General features: G+C 39.7%; 1 protein-coding gene across 1 annotated transcript in view; it reads right to left on the reverse strand.

Annotated features, from left to right (window-relative positions):
• DDAH1 (dimethylarginine dimethylaminohydrolase 1) overlaps positions 1 to 20442 on the reverse strand; it is a 153444-nt gene that overhangs the window by 21893 nt on the left and 111109 nt on the right. The window contains exons 3-4 of the mRNA XM_079943998.1: positions 13930 to 14003; positions 13023 to 13142 (exon numbers count right to left, since the gene is read on the reverse strand). Coding sequence (XP_079800124.1) covers positions 13023 to 13142; positions 13930 to 14003 — 194 coding nt within the window. The remainder of the gene's footprint in view (positions 1 to 13022; positions 13143 to 13929; positions 14004 to 20442) is intronic.

The following is a 20442-nucleotide window of genomic DNA, read 5'->3' on the forward strand; positions in this document are numbered from 1 at the left end:
TCACATAGGTCATGCTGTGATGTACAGTTTCATCCCATGAGGCAGAAATCATCCTGGGTGTTTTGCAGTCTTCTGCCAACTCAATTCAGCCAAGAAACAATAGGACTCTGCTGGAGATGGAGGGCATGCAAACGTTAAAGTGATTTTTTTCGCGTGCTTTGAGAGTGAGTAGATAAAGATAATAAAAAAGAAATGGAAAAGGGTAAAGGACAGAGACTCCAAATTCAGATGAGCTGCTGTGTGCTGCCAATGGACACTGAAATGGAAGCCAACCCCGTTAAGTGTCTTACAAGCTTAGACGAAGGACGTCTACCAGAGTTGCTGTCAGTTGGATGTGTCTGAGTACAGCTCAGTTCTCAAACTGTGAATCTAGCTCAGTGAGATCCAGCAACACATTCTGCCCACCAATTTTCTGTGGTTTGTTCCTGTGTTGATGGAGAGAACTGAATTCACGGTGACAGTGAGAGTTTGAACTCTTTTCCGAGAATTCCACCAAAGGCGCCCCATCTGGTAGTCATTTCTGAAGTAATTTTGTTGATCATTGCTCCCTAGGGCCTAGTACAGTGCCTGGTACACAACAGGAGTTCCATAAATATCTGTCCAAGTGTTGACCTGCTCCTTTTCCTTCCCCTGCCCTTTCAAGCCCATCAGTTACAATGTTCTGTTATTTCTCTACATAGAACTCACCTCCTGCATGGGGCTCTTCATTTTCACGCCTGCTTCCCCAGTCCAGACCCTCCTGTCCTTTATTTCCGGACTGTATGATGGTACCTAACTAGTTTTATTACCCCTTATCTTTCTTCCTGTTGATCATTCCAGGCATAATGTCAGACGGATCTTTTTGAAACACCACCTTTTACACCTTTGCTTAAAAAAACTTTGAGTGGCTCCCCACAGCCTGCAGATAAGAAGACCCCAATTCCTTTACTTTTGGACCAGCCCCAGCTTACTCCTTAGACCTTAAATCTCTTTCTTTCCCTGCACATACCCCTTGTTCTAGCCATTGTCTGCTGATTATAAAATAGCTATCCCCCCAGTCATCTTGTTTGTAGTGACCACTCATCCTCTGTGCCCGTATACGGCTTGCTGTTCATTCAGGTTCACCGAGACTTTGGCTCTCACCTCCTGTGATCACTCCATCCTTGGAACTCCCATCACTTCTACTAGGACCTTGGGCCATTTAGTCGGCGTTTGCCTTATCTTACACCGACACTGTCCTGTTTCTCCAGTTCAGCTGGAAGGGTCTTGAGGGCAGAAACTGTTTCTCATTCATCTCAGTGTCGCCGTGTGTGAGACACTATCTTTCATACAGTTGCTGCTCAATAAATTGCTGTATGATGCTCAAGAAGCCCGAGCTTCAAACTCAGCTGTGCTTTTTTTTTTTTTTTTTTTTGCGGCACACGGGCCTCTCACTGTTGGCGGCCTCTCCCGTTGCGGAGCACAGGCTCCGGACGCGCAGGCTCAGCGGCCATGGCTCACGGGCCCAGCCGCTCCGCGGCATGTGGGATCCTCCCGGACCGGGGCACGAACCCGTGTCCCCTGCAGCGGCAGGCGGACTCTCAACCACTGCGCCACCAGGGAAGCCCTGTGCTCTCTTTTCAATCACCTTTTGAAAAGCCTTTTTTGCAGAAGAGACAGCAATAAAAGGTTTTGGAAACCCTACCTTTTTTTTTTTTCTATCAGATTTTTATGTATGAATTAGGATATGATGTTGTTTGTCAGATATCAAAATTAATAGTTATATATGCAATTGAAGCCTCCTCAAATAAAAATGGAACTAGGATGGAGTCTTCTGCGCTTTTCTATCCTTAAGCAGGCATGAAAAACTCAGCTAAGCACAAGTCTTCTATCACTTACAGCCACTGAAAGGACGATGTCACAGTGGTCAAGAGTCTACAGTGAACCCACTTTGGAACTATCTATATCACTGGGAGCTTTATAATTAAATGGTTGCTACTTTTTGCCAAGTTTGAGACACAGTCCTTCACCTTGACTGCCTGTCATGAAATTTCCAACGGGGAGGAACGAAGCTCTCATTCCCTAGAGAGGTTGTTTCAACTTTGTTTTTTCAGGACAAGACTGAGTACAGGAGACAGGGGTCACACAGGGACAGCAGGAGGCAGAGCCAGAAGGACAACCTGTGAATTTGGATTCTAAGTTCTCTGCTTTGCCCTCAAATCCATTTTGGCCCTTTTGACAGCCATGCTTCTTTAGTAGAATCAACATATGATTATTTTTAAAAGTCAGTTCTCTAATATCAGTATGAAGTTTAACCTTATTTTTCCTCTTTGACACACATCTCTGTACATCAGGATCAGGTCCTGTTAGATTTTTCTGTGTGTATGTGTTGGGGGAGAGGGTATGGAAACATGAGCCAAATGCAAATTTCCTATTCTCAGAAAATGATAAAATGAGTGATTTTTGATAACTCAGAATATTTTTTTTGAATTTTATTTTACTTATTTTTTATACAGCAGGTTCTTATTTGTTATCCATTTTATACATATTAGTGTATACATGTCAATCCCAATCTCCCAATTCATCCCACCACCACCACCCCCACTGCCGCTTTCCCTGCTTTGTGCCCATATGTTTGTTCTCTACATCTGTGTCTCTATTTCTGCCCTGCAAACCAGTTCATGTGTACCATTTTTCTAGATTCCACATATATGCGTTAATATACGATACTTGTTTTTCTCTTTCTGACTTACTTCACTCTGTATGACAGTCTCTAGGTCCATCCATGTCTCTACAAATGACTCAATTGTGTTCCTTTTTATGGCTGAGTAATATTCCATTGTATATATGTACCACATCTTCTTTATCCATTCATCTGTCAATGGGCATTTAGGTTGCTTCCATGACCTGGCTATTGTAAATAGTGCGGCAAGGAACACTGGGGTGCATTATGGTTTTCTCTGGGTATGTGCCCAATAGTGGGATTGCTGGGTCATATAGTAATTCTATCTTTAGTTTTTTAAGGAAATTCCATACTGTTCTCCATAGTGGCTGTATTGGTTTACATTCCCACCAACAGTTCAAAAGGGTTCCCTTTTCTCCATACCCTCTCCAGCATTTGTTGTTTGTAGATTTTCTGAGGATGCCCATTCTAACTGGTGTGAGGTGATACCTCATTGTAGCTTTGATTTGCATTTCTCTAATAATTAGTGATGTTGAGCAGCTTTTCATGAGCCTCTTGGCCATCTGTATGTATTCTTTGGAGAAATGTCTATTTAGGTCTTCTGCCCATTTTGTGATTGGGTTGTTTGTTTTTTTTAATATTGAGCTGCATGAGCTGTTTACATATTTTGGAGATTAATCCTTTGTCTGTTGATTCATTTGCAAATATTTTCTCCCATTCTGAGTGTTGTCTTTTCGTCTTGTTTATGGTTTCCTTTGCTGTGCAAAAGATTTTAAGTTTCATTAGGTTCCATTTGTTTATTTTTGTTTTTATTTCCATTACTCTAGGAGGTGGATTCAAAAAGATCTTGCTGTGATTTATGTCAAAGAGTGTTCTTCCTATGTTTTCCTCTAAGAGTTTTATAGTGTCTGGTCTTACATGTAGGTCTTGAATCCATTTTGAGTTTATTTTTGTGTATGGTGTTAGGGAGCGTTCTAATTTTATTCTTTCACATGTAGCTGTCCACTTTACCCAGAACCACTTATTGAAGAGACTGTCTTTTCTCCATTGTATATCCTTGCCTCCTTTGCCATAGATTAGTTGACCATAGGTGCGTGGGTTTATCTCTGGGCTTTCTATCTTGTTCCATTGATCAATATTTCTGTTTTTGTGCAAGTACCATATTGTCTTGATTACTGTAGCTTTGTAGTATAGTCTGCAGTTAGGGAGTCTGATTCCTCCAGCTCCATTTATTTTCCCTCAAGACTGCTTTGGCTATTCAGGATCTTTAGTGTCTCCATATAAATTTTAACATTTTTTGTTCTAGTTCTGTAAAAAATGCCATTGGTAATTTGATAGGGATTGCATTGAATCTGTAGATTGCTTTGGGTAGTATAGTCACTTTCATAATATTGATTCTTCCAATCCAAGAACATGGTATGTCTCTCCACCTGCTTGTTTCATCTTTGATTTCTTTCATCAGTGTCTTGTAGTTTTCTGAGTACAGATCTTTGACGTTCTTAGGTAGGTTTATTCCTAGGTATTTTATTCTTTTTGTTACAACGGTGAATGGGATTGTTTCCTTAATTTCTCTTTCTGATCTTTTGTTGTTAGTATCTAGGAATGCAAGAGATTTCTGTACATTAAGTTTGTATCCTGCAACTTTACCAGATTCATTGATCAGCTCTAGTAGTTCTCTGGTGGCATCTTTAGGATTCTCTATGTATCGTATCCTGTCATCTGCAAACAGTGACACTTTTACTTCTTCTTTTCCAATTTGTATTCCTTTTATTTCTTTTTCTTCTCTAATTGCCGTGACTGGGACTCCCAAAACTATGTTGAATAATAGTGGTGAGAGTGGACATCCTTGTCTTGTTCCTGATCTGAGAGGAAATGTTTTCAGCTTTTCACCATTGAGAATGATGTTTGCTGTGGGTTTGTCGTATATGGCCTTTTTTATGTTGAGGTAGCTTCCCTCTATACCCACTTTCTGGAGAGTTTTTATCATAAATCGGTGTTGAATTTTTTAAAAAGCTTTTTCTGCATCTATTGAGATGATCATATGGTTTTTATTCTTCAGTTTTTTAATATGGTGTATCACATTGATTGATTTGCGTATATTGAAGAATCCTTGCATCCCTCGGATAAATCCCACTTGATCATGGTGTATGATTCTTTTAATGTGCTGTTGGATTCTGCTGTATTTTGTTGAGGGTTTTTGCATCTATATTCAGCAGTGATATTGGCCTGTAATTTTCTTTTTTTGTAGTATCTTTATCTGGTTTTGGTATCAGGGTGATGGTGGCCTTGTAGAATGAATTTGGGAGTGTTCCTTCCTCTGCAATTTTTTTTTTTTTTTGTGGTACACGGGCCTCTCACTGTTGTGGCCTCTCCCGTTGCGGAGCACAGGCTCTGGACGCGCAGGCTCAGCGGCCATGGCTCACGGGCCTAGCCGCTCTGCAGCATGTGGGATGTTCCCGGACCGGGGCACGAACCCGCGTCCCCCGCATCGGCAGGTGGACTCCCAACCACTGCACCACCAGGGAAGCCCCCTCTGCAGTTTTTTAGAAGAGTTCAAGAAAGATGGGTGTTAGTTCTTCTCTAAATGTTTGATAGAATTCACCTGTGAAGCCATCTGGTCCTGGATTTAAGCTTGTTGGAAGATTTTCAATCACAGTTTCAATTTCACTACTTGTGATTGGTCTGTTCATATTTTCTATTTTTTCCTGGTTCAGTTTGGAAGGTTATACCTCTCTAAGAATTTGTCCATTTCTTCCAGGTTGTCCATTTTATTGGCATAGAGTTGCTTGTAGTAGTCTCTTAGGATGCTTTGTATTTCTGCGGTGTCTGTTGTAACTTCTCCTTTTTCATTTCTAATTTTATTGATTTGAGTCCTCTCCCTCTTTTTCTTGATGAGTCTGGCTAAAGGTTTATCAATTTTTTTTATCTTCTCAAAGAACCAGCTTTTAGTTTTATTGATCTTTGCTATTGTTTTCTTTGTTTCTATTTATTTCTCCTCTTATCTTTATGATTTCTTTCCTTCTACTAACTTTGGGTTTTGTGTGTCCTTCCTTCTCTAGTTCCTTTAGGTGTAAGGTTAGGTTGTTTATTTGAGATTTTTCTTGTTTTTTGAATAACTCAGAATATTTTAATAAAAAATTTTAGCATACCAAATGGATTGAGTGATGCCATTCAAGTTACTAACCAGTTAGGTGGTGTATTTTAAGCTATACAATGTTGAACGCCAGGCAGCAAAGAGTAAGGAGTTTCTAACTTTCGATGGTTTTTAATTTGGACACTTTCTCTAACTTTTACTGCTGTTTGGAAGATGTTCTTTTGTACCTCTATTATAGACATAGTGATTACTTCTTGTGGTGCACATTATTCAGTATCCTAAGCTAGGTGCTTTTGGAAGTTGTAGGAATCCTTAAAGGCAATGGCTTTCAACTTAGTCTGTGCACCAGAATCACCTGTGGTGCTTTTAAAAGTGCAGATGCTTGGTAGAGGACAGACGTGTGGTTGCCAAGGGGGAGCGGGTCGGGGAGAGAAGGATTGGGAATTTGGGAATAGCAGATGCAAACTATTACATATAGAATGGATAAACAACAAGGTCCTACCATCTTGCACAGGGACCTATATTCAATAGCCTGTGATAAATCATAATGGAATAGATATGAAAAAGAATGTGTATGTATATATATATGTATAACTGAATCACTTTGCTGTACAGAAGAAATAACACAAGATTGTAAATCAACTATACTTCAATAAAATAAATTAAAAAAAATGCAGATGCCTGGGCTGGATATCAGACTCAGAGCATCAGAATTTTCTGAGATAGGCCCAGGGCAGTGTGTTTTCAGAAAGTTCTTGAGGAGATTTTAATCCACATCTCTCACCGGGAACCACTAATTTAAGGTCACTCAGAGGCTTTTTCTTTAGTAAGCAAGAGTCTTGGATTGAAAGACCCCTTAAAAGGCCATTTGCTCAACCACCTAACAAGATGCTTGAGCTCCTGCAATGACATCCCATAAAGTCTGTTGAATACTTTTTGATGTCCATCGTATAATGGATGGAATTAACAGTGCTTTAAATATAATTTTTCCTTTTTTTTTCTTTGACATTTTCTTGAAATAATAATGTTTTTTCAAGAGAAAAAAAATTATTTTTCCCTTTCTCCTACTTGGCTAATTTTGCCTTCTTCCTGCCTTGGGAATTGCTGTTGATAATCAGCAAGGCTGTTTTGGTCTCACAGCTTCAGATTATTTATTGCCCTATCATGCCAAAGCATTTTATTTGGCCTTGCCAGCCTTGTTGGCATACAGCTCTGGGACTATTGTCAGATAAGGCAACTGCTGCTAGGAAAAGAAGCATAAACAGTTGTTACAAACTCAGAGTCTATTTGATTTTTGTGTTTTAATTTCTTAATTCAGGCATGGTAGAGTATTTTTTTTTTTTTAAATTATTGTCTTGTGGATCTGATGAATACAACTGGAACAGACAATCTGATACTGAGACTAAATTAAACCTGCAATGGATTGTCAATTTGCCCTTCACTGTATAGAGCCAAAGCGGGAAATCTTGTGGCTACAGACTGTAATTCCCTGTGGCAGCAAACGAAAATGCAAAGTCTTTATTTTTCTATTTCAATCACCCTGTTGATACTAGTTACCTCTCATTCTGTCTTTTGGTTTTTGCTCTTGCTGTTCCAGTTGTCATTAAAGGAAATTCCAGGCAATTAAAAAAACATACAAAATCCAAACACATCAAGGGTTTTTCCATCTTCATGTTTTATATGACCACCTATAAAATAACATGGACATTTTTGGACATAAAATCAATGCTGAAGCTGAGTCAAAATGAGAAGAAGTAGTGAGTGACCTCTATTATATAGTTAGTCATTCAAAAGAAAAACACGCTGTATCCTATGCCATTTAAATTAGCTTAAAGCAAGCAGCCTATGTCCTCATTCAAGGAATCTTACAAATGTAATTCGTTATTTCAGGAAGTAGATAAAAAACTTAAAGACATTTCCATCCAAATGCATTATGATCATTTTAATTAAAATTACAAGCATACTGGAATTCCATGTACTATATTTCAGTTCCATTTATATGACAAAGGCACAAAAAATGGAGTGGTGATCTCATAATTCTTTTCTTACCACATCCTTTTAGTACTTCTATTAAAAGTCTTCTTAAACAATAATTCACTGTGATATAAAAGAATAAAATTATTAATAAAAGAAAGGCCACTAAATAAAACTGCAGATGCCCTATGGAGAAAATACCTGGTCTCCTGTGTGGGGTTAGGTTAGGAAGGTGGGGATGCGCCTCTTGCCTCCCGGCCAGCAGATGATACACCCCACTCCCCCCCCACAACATGTCAGTGCCACAAGTTCCTGGAGCTCCAAGCTTGGGTAGAGCGGCAGCTTCCTCATCTGATTAGTTTCAGGAAAGTTTTAGCTAAGTGTCACTCTTCCCAACTTCCTTTCCTTCTCTCCCTCACTCCCTCCCTTTGTCCTTCCTTCCTTCCTTTCTCTCTCCCCGCTCCCCCCTGCAGTTGCCTGGAAGGCTGAATGCTACCAAGGAGACTGAGTTAAAAATCATTACTGTGAGTCCCTCCTGAGGGCAAGAATTACGATCTGTCCTTCTGTGACAGAGAGCATGTAATTAATCCAGGTTTCTGGAAAGCAAGTCAATTTTGTCACAGATCTAGAAAAAGAACAGGTGAGATGTGGTGCAAATCTACTCTTTATCATGTCTTTTTTCCTCCCCAACTTTACTGACATACAAAGGGCAATTAAAAATTGTATATATTTAAGGTTTACAAAGACCGGCAGGCAAGGGGAAATGGGGAGATATTGGTCAGGAGGTACCAAGTTTGTCTTTTTTTCCTTAGCTAAAAAAAAAAAACACCAGGCTAGTCTGTGGACAAGACAGGCATCATATAGGCGATAAAGCAGGGATTTGAGACTTAGACCCAGCTACTGGAGAAGTATTTCTGTAAGTTAATCACAGCCCACTTCCAACAATATATGTATTTTTATTAAACTTTAAAAATTAAAGTGTAACATACAAGATGGCCCTCCACACCATGACTCCCTCCCTCTTTTTTTTTTTTTTTTTTTTGCGGTACGTGGGCCTACTCACTGTTGTGGCCGCTCCCGTTGCGGAGCACAGGCTCCGGACGCACAGGCTCAGTGGCCATGGCTCACGGGCCCAGCCGCTCCGCGGCATGTGGGATCCTCCCGGACCGGGGCATGAACCCGCGTCCCCTGCATCAGCAGGCAGACTCTCAACAACTGTGCCACCAGGGAAGCCCTCCCTCCCTCTTTTTAAAGTAACTACTATTCTGACTGCTAACAGCATAGAGTAGTTTTATCTCTTGTTTAACTTGAAGTGAATGAGATAATATAATATGTACTTTTTGGAGGTTGGCTTCTGTTGCTCAAATTATGTTTGTGAGCAGTAGTTCCAGCTGGGTGGCAACTGGAGTTCTCATCTTTTTGAGAAGACAAACATTCCTCCTGGAAGAGTACTAGTACATCTACTGCCTACACATGAATTAATTACTCTTATAGTATTTTCTTTTATAGCTAGAGGAGCAGGATGAAGGTAGTGATTGCCCAGGGGTACAAGGCAATGATGAAAAGTGTAAGAGAAAAACTATAGCAAGGGCAGATTGCTCTAAAGGCTAATTTTGCTTAGATAATAGTATCTGTAGGGTAAGACTTGGTATCAAATATCTTTAGTAATTTCAAATCAACCTAATCTCCAGTACTTTGACCGTATCAACAGTAAAATATGGTAATAATAGGTCCTCCTTTCTTCCTTCCCTGTATTAGATAATCTCTGTGTTAAGTGTGTATTAAATGTACTCTGCATTCTGGGCTTTTTAGCAGAGAATTGCTAGATGGATTATTTCATTTAAATATACAATGCATACACTATTAAATCTACTACAACTGAGACAGGCATGATGACTATCTCCACAAGAACCCACTTCATTAACCAAGAATAGATTGCAACCCATTACAAAGTGTTTCAAATGCAATAAGACTACCCAGAAACGCTTGGGCTCTCAGCTTTGCAAGAATATGCAAGAAGTAGTTTTACAGACTCTGAAGGAAGCAAGTACTCAGCAAGCAGTGACAGATGTGGGACGCAATCAGGCTTTCAGTGTGTGGCACAGGAAGGCACAATTCACCTCTGTCTAAATGCTATGCCCTTCGAAGAAAGGCCCAAGTGGCCAGGGGTTTCTCTACAGAGACAAGACCGAGACATCAAGATTTGCAAAGGAAAATGAGACCAAACTCATATCTTCCCTGAAACAGGTCAGATCCTGACAACAGCAAAAAATGGGAAGAGGGGAATAGTTGGAGAGAGGGGAGGATAAAGAGGGAGATTAGCTAGAACCAATCCATGGCAAAATAACTAGAAAAGGCTTTCCAACAGAAAAAGAATGGATATGGAGTAGGGCGGGCAAGTGGGGAGAGGAGAATCAGGGTCCAGGAAATCTGATTCTGGAACCATGAGATCCTATTCAAAATGCCTTATTTCATGTGTTCTCAGTATTTTCACTTGCGAAAAGGAGAAAATACGCTTTCATTACTTGTAAATGATGTATTTGTCTCTGTCCATTTGTCTTCCTGCCTGTCTATATCAGTATTTATACGTCCAAATTAGTAGTAGGACTTACCCACTATCAATTTTTCTGATTGATTTAAAGGAGCCCAAACTGTTTGCAAATAAATAAGCAGTTCAATTCACTAAATCTGAATTTCACCAACCCACCTACTTCTGACCTGAGAACATGCCCTCATGGAGATCTCATTATTCTTCAGTTTGCTTTGCTCTCCTGCTTTTGCTACAAGGGAAGGAAACCTTTTTGATGCTAGGAACATGGCGGGTGGGCACTTGCTAACTCCATAGGCCCATAGTTTATGAAGCACATTTGCTGATGGAAAATTCAATCCCCAAAAATGTCTTTCTACTCAGTGAGGATTATTTATAGCTTCTGACACAGAAGGTTTCAAGTTTAGAGTGAACATCACTATTAACACTAACTCAAATGAACTTTAAAGGAAGGAGGACTATAAAATCCTCATAGGATGCCCTTAAAAGATGTGGTCTTAAAGGACTTGACAATGGGAAAGGAAAGATTAAGGGAGAAATGTGAGTGAGTTGCCAAGGCATACAATGGGACTTGGGGCTTGGCTTTCTTTGTTCAGGTCATCAGTGCCCCTCTTTTCTGATTGCAGGGTCTTTCCCCTCCATTTTTTTTTTTTTTTTTTTTTTCAAAAGGAATGATGGTCCAACACCTCTGTAGCAATACAGCCTCTTTTGCTCAGAGCCTGTGGGTACCCAGACTCCTACTTCATGGAGATAAACTCATCTCTTGCTCACTTTTATGTCCCAACCTCTTTAGACGTCACCTGCCCCATCCAGCTATCTGGGAGCCCACAAGAAAACTCTTCATTAGTTGGGCTAGTTTGCCCACATCTCATGAATATATTTTGCTTAGTTTTTGCTTATTCCATGTCCCCACCTGTAACACTCTCTCAGTGAATCCCACCCTGATAAATCCTTCAAGACCCACATCTAGCCACATTTTCTTCATGAAGTTTTCTCTGAATATCTAAACCTCAAGAGTTTCCTCTTCTCCTCTGAATAATAGTTAGGGCTATTTCATATAACTGTGCTAGTTAACCATATTGTATTATCTCTTAGTTTGTTATATGTTAGTTTCTCCAGATTATTTAAGTTAGGGACCAGTTTGAGTTAGGGACCTATTGGTTAGAGACCAAGCTATTTGAGTTAGGGACCTAGTTTACCCAAAATGGCAGATGGGGCTACTTTTTCTAGTTTGTCTACCCAGAGAGGTTCTTTCTGCTAATTCACACAAAGACACAGTACAGACCAACTTCAGCCTTTTCCTTCTCTTGTAATCAATTTCAGACATGTACAGACCAACCCAGCTGCCATGGAGTTAGTCCCTGAGGAGAAATATAATCTTTCTAGATCCTCTAAGTAACACCATTCATCAGATGTTTTCCTTCAAGACACCATTTTTTTTTATATGCAGAAAGTTGACATAGCCTTCCAGCTGAAACAGAACAAAAGACATTCTCTAAAGGCAACAGAAAAAGCCCCAAATTCAAAATCTGAGGTAGATTGTTCAACAAGAATTGTTAAAGGTCCTAGAAATACAATCAGAGATACAGTTTGAGAAAAGGAAGAAAGGCCAAGTGAGCTGACTGTAGAAGTTGCAGATAATGCAAAGGGGAAAGTCAGCAAGTGGGAGGCAATGATTACTTCCCAGACAAACCATACCAAGTCTAGCACTGAGGCAGAAGAGTAAAGACCTGATAGGGCAAACAAATAAATTGTATACCTTGGGGCACACAGACTTCCTCTCTTTGCCTAAGAGGAGTTACTGTCTTGGTCCTCTAATAAGTCATGTGTAGTGCAGGACCACCTGAGAGGAGGGGGCAAAAAGTAGTCGCAGCCCACCATTTAGTATTAGCCTTGCGATCTGGGGTGAGCCACTCGATCTAGTTCTTAACTGCAAAATAGAGATAAAACCACCTCCCACATTCATTTATTCATCATTCTCTTTATTTAAGGACCACCATGGGCCAAGCACAAAGGCGCACATGGTGAGCAAAACAGACATGGTTTTTGCCCTTATGAAGTGTCCAGATAATCTCCCAGGTTGTTAGTTACAGAGATGAAATGTGCCTTTGAACTGTAAAGCACTGTAACGATGGAAGGTCTTCTTCACTATCAGTGACTTCCACTCTCAATCTAGCTATGTGACCCAAGGCAAGTTGTAATTTTTCTGGACTTTCCTTTCCTATCTGTGAAATAAGAAAATTTCCTTTCCTAAAATTTAAGTATTCCAATGCAAATGAAGAAGTTAAGATTTTTAGGTACTTCTGAATCATGTCTTTCTAAAAGATTATTATGAAATAGTTCAGAAATACAAAAGGATAAGAATAATGTAATGACCCCATGTGTACCAATTACCTGACTTAGATAAAACATTACCAAGAGCTCTACTGGTGGGATGCCTTCCTTTTCCCCAGAAGAGAGAACTGTGATGAGTTTGGTATTTATTTTTCTGAATCGGCCTTTCCAGGTAACCTGGTGTGTAAGTAAGAATGGTTCACCAGTGAAGAACTCTTCCTATAAGTGTACTTCCCAGGAAGAGTACTTATTAGGTGTTCCCAGTTCCTGATAAATGTGAGGTCATGACAGTGTACATCACAGAAAGCTCAAGTACCAGCCTGTTCTCTCCCTGCTACCCTTGCTTGCTGTCCACCCAGTAGACAGAATTAGGAAAACCATGCGGCAGGCACCACCTACTGCCTTTAGAAAGAGCAAAGTTTTATATTTACCTTGAGAGCCTTCTGTGCAGATTCACTGGATCCAATTGCGATTAGGTTAGGCCCAGCCATGCTGCAGAAACTCTTCAAGTGCAAAGCTTCGGCCACTGGGACTGTGGAGACCGCATAGTCCTATGCATATAATAGAAACAAGTAGTTTGGCATTTCAGAATAATTCTAAAACGCATTCAAATCTGCTCAAAACATTCTTGCTCTTCTGGAGGCTGCCAGGGTCCCTGAACATCTGGAAGGAAAACTGGGACCCATAAGTTTGGATATTGCCAGTTAAATGAAGATCGCTTCTAAAAAGAAAGTGCAGAGCCCCCTTCCCGACGTGTGACTGCGTCAACAGCTTCACTGGCTGACCTATGTAGTGGGCTACTCTGGAAGGATGAATATCCTGTGTAAACAAGAGTATCCTGTGTAAACAAGGGATTACATCCCTTCCTAAGCAGTCTGGTGAGCCAATCTGCTAATGATCAATAGAGTAAAGGGACCCTGGGAGGATGTATGTGCAATGCCTAGCCGAGTTTCCAGCACACAGTAGGCACCCAAGTACAGGTGATCTTTGATTCCAATCTGAAAAATCCACATTTCATGTTAGAGGCGATTGGGACTCCAGATTTTTTTTTTAAGTCATCGATTGTGCCAGAAACATCTGCCAGGTGGTTGTATGAGTATACACTGGGAGAAAACAGATGTCCATGATAACTTTGTCTGTTGTTGCTGTGGGAGTCCCATGAAGCCTATATATTAAGTTCTAGCTTCTAAAACTTCTAGCAAGCACACAAACATTAGGAATTATTTTGCAAAGCCTGTGACATAGAAATACCATTATTCATGACATATTGATTCAATGGGTCTATGAATGTTTATTAGGTAGTTATTCTGTGCCAGGCATAAATTATCCTTTACCTACCTTAAAAGTATCAGCCAAGATTTCAGCACCTCGTTGATTTGTCCTTTTGGAAAGGCCCACAAAAAACTCTCTGCCTGTAATACATGTCATGGAACACAGTCAGTGGGTGGCACCAGAGATGGCGTACTATTTCTCTGTCTATAAATGAAGACCTTAAAGCACAACACAGTTCTTTCCTACCGTACAGGGCAGCTCCACTTGTACTCTGACCCCTGCTCTCTTTACACAAATCTGGTTTCAAATTATTGCCTTTAAAAATAAACTTTTTAAATTCATAGAGGCAGAAAGTGGAATGGTGATTGCCAGGGGCTGATGCAGGGGAGGGGGGAGGGGGGAAATAGGGAGTCAGTGTTTAATGGGTATGATGTTTCATTTTGGGAAGGCAGAAAAGTGCTGGAGATGGATGGTGGTGATAGTTGCACAACGTGAATGTAGTTAATAACTCTGAACTGTACATTTAAAAGTGGTTAAATGGTAAATTTTACATTATGTATATTTTACCACAATAAGAGAATAAAGTTTTTATTTAGGAAACCATAGAATTAAACACATTAATAACTTGTAATCAGAAATTAAGCAATAGCAATGACAAGTTAGCAGAGCTTCCTTTTTTTCCCCTAAAAGAACAATACTAGACAGTCTTGATCAGTTCAAATACCTTTTTCTATAATGTTGATATAAGGGCTGAAGAAACCATCTGGGTAAAGTGAGTTTAGTGCTGCCTGGTCTTCAGGTCTGAGCTCTAACAGCTGTTTTTAAAACAACACACCCGTTTATTTCAAATCAACCATCAAAGGTTGATGTAGATAGTGCCTATCTACAAAGCACTAAAGTTTAGAAGAATGAAATTTTCTACTTATTTGGCTTTTCTGAAATTCTACAATTTTTCTTCTCAGAAGGCAAAACATTAAGTAAAAATGGTCTCCTAGTTATAGGCAAAAAAACAACTATAGTAGATAGAGTTAGGCAATACATAAATGTAGGAATTCTTATCCTCCCTTAATTCTTTGGAAAAGAATTCGACATGAAATGTGGAAAAAAAATTCCAAGAGAAATCAGTATATATTTTGCCTCAGAACAAGTGCAAGAAGTGTAGCCAAGAAAGAATTGCTTGATAGATTTTACAGCTATTACAACTTTTATCTTCGTGGTGTCCTTATAAAAGGGGTAAAAGACATAGGTCAAATGATGTTATGATAAATTCCATTGGCTTATGCTGTTAGCAGACACAGGAATTGTTGACGGCATGTTGACAGTGTTTTTGGTAATGGTATGATTGTATTGTCCCTTAAGAAAACTCACTACATACAAATCAAAACTTAAGTAAGAGAAAGATCCTTTACTTAACAAAAGTATTACTCACTTTATTAAAAGAGTCAGTTGAAATTAAAAAAAATCAAATTTCCTTAATTCTCTTAAGAGAAATATAGATTTATAAATTAGATTTACATTTTTAAGAAAAACATTTAATGCATTAAGCAAATTTAAATGCATTTACAGTGGGCCTTACACATTATTTCCATTTTAAAAGACTAAGATGAGATAGGAACGTACAAAGAAACGCAAACTGCTTATCTCTTTAAAAAGTAAGTTTAGGGCTTCCCTGGTGGCGCAGCGGTTAGGAATCTGCCTGCCGATGCAGGGGACAGGGGTTCGATCCCTGGTCTGGGAGGATTCCACATGCCGCGGAGTAACTAATCCTATGCGCCACGACTACTGAGCCTGTGCCCTAGAGCCTGCGAGCCACAACTACTGAAGCCTGCGTGCCTAGAGCCTGTGCTCCACAACAAGAGAAGCCACCGCAATGAGAAGCCCGTGCACCGCAACGAGATGTGGCCCCACTCTCCGCAACCAGAGAAAAGCCCGTGCGCAGCAACGAAGACCCAACGCAGCGAAAAATAAAATTAAATAAATAAATTTATTTTTTAAAAAAAGTAAGTTTAAGTTGGACTTCTGTTTCTAGAGGTATGGTGGGCTATATCCCTTAAATGGCCTTCCTGATAAAAACAACTGAAGTACTGGAATCAAAATATTAAAAAGGCTTTTTTTTTGGTGTTATGTCTCTTATGTCATTTTCTTCTATACCAATTCACCCTCTTTTTTTTTTTCCTTCCTTACCTCATTCTTTCATAGGAGATATCAGGTCATTTGTTCTACTGACTTTCCTACAGTCTGGATTTGCTTGATTGCTTCCTTGAGTACCATCTAACATTAAATTGTTCCTTTATCCTTTGTATTTTTTGGCAAACTGATAGTCTATGTAGATGCTTCTTTAGATTCTTGTTCAAATTTTTTTTTTTTTTGGATAGGACTACTTCAGAGGTGGGGCTGTACTTCTACTGCATCACATCCTGAGGCACATGACTGACTGTCACACTTTCAGTGATGCTAGAATGATCAGTGTGTTCAGGTGGTATCAGCCGGATTCCTCCATTATAAAGTCCCCCACTCATTTTTTTTTTTTTTTTTTTTTGTGGTACGCGGGCCTCTCACTGTTGTGGCCTCTCCCATTGCTGAGCACAGGCTCCAGACGCGCAGGCTCAGAGGCCATGGCTCACGGGCCCCGCTTATCCGCGGCATGTGGGATCTTCCCGGACCGGGGCACGAACCCGCATCCCCTGCATCGGCAGGCAGACTCTCAACCACTGCGCCACCAGGGAAGCCACCCCCACTCATTTTTTAAAAATTGTTGTTTCATTCCTTTATCTTTTTTTTTTTTTTCCCCACCGTGTGGCATGCGGGATCTTAGTTCCCCGACCAGGGATTGAACCTGTGCCCTCTGCATTGGGAGTGTGGACTCTTAACCACTGGACCGCCAGGGAAGGCCCTCATATAAAAGTTTTTACATCCTGTGATGATCATTGCACAGGTCCATTGTTTTATTAGGGATCTACAATTACTGGCTAGAATTCTAAAAATAAAAACTTTTCTCAATCAAGTATTTGGTCTACTTGAAATAGAATTCACAAAGAAAAGATAGGCTAAATGCTTGAGTCTTTCCTTTATATTTATCAATTATCACAATAATGAGTTGGTATCCCAGCAACTTATAATAATGACAAATATGTTTTTTTAAAAAACATCATTATCCACTAATAAGCCAAAGAATAAATCATAATGGAAATCAGAAAATATTTTGAATTAATGATAAAAAAAATATTCATATCAAAACACAAAGGATTCAGCTAAAGCTGTACTTGAAAAGCTTTACAGCCTTAAATGCTTACTTTAAGAAGAAGAAAGGTTCAAAATTAAAGAGACAAAATTCCACCTTGAAATTCAAGGAAAAAAGAACAATAAAAACAAAGGAATTTGAAGGAGGGAAATACAGGTAGAAACAGGAAGAGAAAAGGAAACTTATAAGAGAGAGGGTTCAATAAAGCCCAAAGTTGGTTCTTTGAAAAGATTAATACAATTGACAGATCTCTGGCAAGAAATAGAAGGCACAAATAAACATTATGAACGAAAAGGGGACATAGCTGTAGTTGTCGTGAAACTTAAAACAGATATTAAGAAAATATGAATAACTTTATAGCCAACATTTTAAAAACTTAGATAAAATAAAGTCTCAGAAAACAAAACTCACCAAAACTGGCTCAGAAAAACCTCGATAGTCATATAATCATTACAGAAACAGAACTGGTTTAAAATCTCCCCACAAAGAAAGCACCAGGTCCACGGGGCCTGTTTATAGGTAAGTTCTACCAAAGTCCAAGGAATGCACAATTAAAGTTGTACTGATTTTAGAGAACAGAAACATAGGAAATATTCCCTAATACATTTCATATGAGGTTAACATAGCTTCAACCAAAGCCAGACAAGGATAACAAAAAAGAAAAATTATAGGCCACAGAAACAAAATCTTAAACAATCATCTAATTGTTTAGATAATTAAACAATTAAATACACACTAAATACAGCACTAATAAAAAGAGAATATATCTTCATCAAGTTTGATTTCATCCCAGGGATGTAAAATTTGACCATTGATATCAGAAAATCAATTAATGTAATTAACCACATCAATAGATTAAAGAAAAAAATCACATAATCATTGAATCAAAATAAGAGTTCACCACCTGAAATTCCATTTCTAGCTGTTTACTTTAGAGAAACTCTTATACACGTCCCCAAGAGACACACACAAGACTGTACATAGCAGCATTGAAGATGGTAGACAAAAACTGAAAAACACTCAAACATACATCAACAGTAAAATGAATAAATACATCATTCGGTATTCTTACCATGGAATTCTACACAGCAGTGAAAATGAATGAACTCCAGCTACATGGATCAAGTTAGATCAACGGCAGAAAAATCACACAAGAGTTCATACAGTATCACCCTAATTACAGAAGCCGTAAGAAAAGCGAAACTAAACAACATATAATTTTAGGAATGCATATATTGAGGTAAAACTCAAAGAAAGACAAGACAGTGATTAACACAAAATTCAGGCTACCTCAAGCTGGGAGGAGAGAAAGTTTGGGAGTGGGGCTTCCATGGTCCTGGCAATGTTCTATTTCTTAAGCCAGGTGTTAGGTACTCAGGTGATCATTTTTATTATTGGTCTTTAAACTGTACATAAACATTTTATAACTCTTTTTTATTTGCTCCATATTTCACAAAAATAAATAAATGGAAGTAGAGGTAAGTTGATGCTGTCTATTTAAGAGAAATAGGACTGAAACAACTTCTACCAGTAGCTGCTTGCTTGACTGACAGAGTTCCTAGCAGAACTGGAGTTGGAAACCTCTTTCCTTCTGTCCATTTCCTGATGAATTATTAATGAAGCTCTGAGTTACAGAAGGAAGAAGACACAGAGTGTATGGGAAGCGCTCCAGATTTTGGTTCTTGCTCAACTGCGTAATCTAAAAATTGAGTGGTGATGTTTGTACAATGTTGTGAATGTAATTAATGCCGCTCCAATTGTACACTGAAAGATGGTTAAAATGGCAAATTTTATGTTATATATATTTTACTACAATTTTTAAAAAGGGAAAAAATCGAGAAGTAGGAAATAGAAGGTAGGACCACACATTAGGTATGAATGAGAAGCCAAGCAGATAAAGATCTTAATATCACAACACTATCTCAGTTTTCAATAACATACTTTTAAGGTATTCAGTATTGAATAATACCAAAACAAAGCTTACAGATAGTGTCCAAGGCAAACCTCAATACTTAGTACCTTATTAGAAGTTATGGGAAAAACATTAGGCTTGAGATGCTGTGGAAAGACCTTTGACCAATGGAAGAGGTTCCTAAACTTTGCCGAAACAATGAGAAGATTTTAGGGAATCTTGTTCAGCTCAGCTGTTGAGATAACTAAACGGCTGTGAATACAGCTTGCATTTTTTTTTTTTTTTTTTAATAAATTCGTTTTATTTATTTATTTAGCTGCGTTGGGTCTTCGTTTCTGTGCGAGGGCTTTCTCTGGTTGCGGCAAGCAGGGGCCACTCTTCATTGCGGTGCGCGGGCCTCTCACTGTCGCGGCCTCTCCTGCTGTGGAGCACAGGCTCCAGATGCACAGGCTCAGTAGTTGTGGCTCATGGGCCCAGTTGCTCCACGGCATGTGGGATCTTCCCAGACCAGGGCTCGAACCCGTGTCCCCTGCATTGGCAGGCAGATTATCAACCAATGCACCACCAGGGAAGCCCCTACAGCTTGTTTTAAATCATTCTTCAAACAGCATCAGTACCTGCTCACAGCAAGTTATTTATTATACAGCTATGTTCTGGTAAAAAAGAATTTTATTGTAAGGAAGTGTGAGTAACACATCTAGCTTTTCACAAAAGCCTGTTTTCTAAGAGAAACAGACTGTTGTTCTGTGCTACTGAAAAGAATGAAAAGTGCCATCAATGGGAGACACAAAGAATATTCTAGGGGCTTCCCTGGTGGCGCAGTGGTTGAGAGTCCGCCTGCCGATGCAGGGGACACGGGTTCGTGCCCCGGTCCGGGAAGATCCCACATGCCGTGGAGTGGCTGGGCCCGTGAGCCATGGCCGCTGAGCCTGCGCGTCCGGAGCCTGTGCTCCGCAAGGGGAGAGGCCACAGCAGTGAGAGGCCCGCGTACCGCAAAAAGAAAAAAAAAGGAATATTCTAAGCGGAACTTACTAGGCAGATTCAAAGAATGCCTGAGTCGGCTTGGACACAACTGGAGCTGAGAATGCAGCGTAGGTCTCTCTAACCCCTTGTTCTGTGTTCTTATGGCTCAGTGGGTGTGCACATCAAACCCCAGAGGGAGGCCCATTGCCTGTGACAGTGGTGGCACAGGCTGTGCAGGGCACAACTCCAGGGGTTTTGCTTTCCACAAACCTATGATAAAAATGGCGCCCCCTGGGGCTCGGTGACACAGTCCCCACTCACAAGTATGTGACACCAAGCAAGGAACTATGTGAATGTCCCAGGATAAAGACTCCTCCTCCTCCAGGAACATTAATTTTTTCAAAATTTAAGTTATATAAAACATTTTTATATTAAAATGAAGATGGCTATATTTTGTCTATAT

Source organism: Stenella coeruleoalba (genome assembly GCF_951394435.1).
Source record: "Stenella coeruleoalba genome assembly, chromosome: 1".
Classification (NCBI taxonomy): domain Eukaryota; kingdom Metazoa; phylum Chordata; class Mammalia; order Artiodactyla; family Delphinidae; genus Stenella; species Stenella coeruleoalba.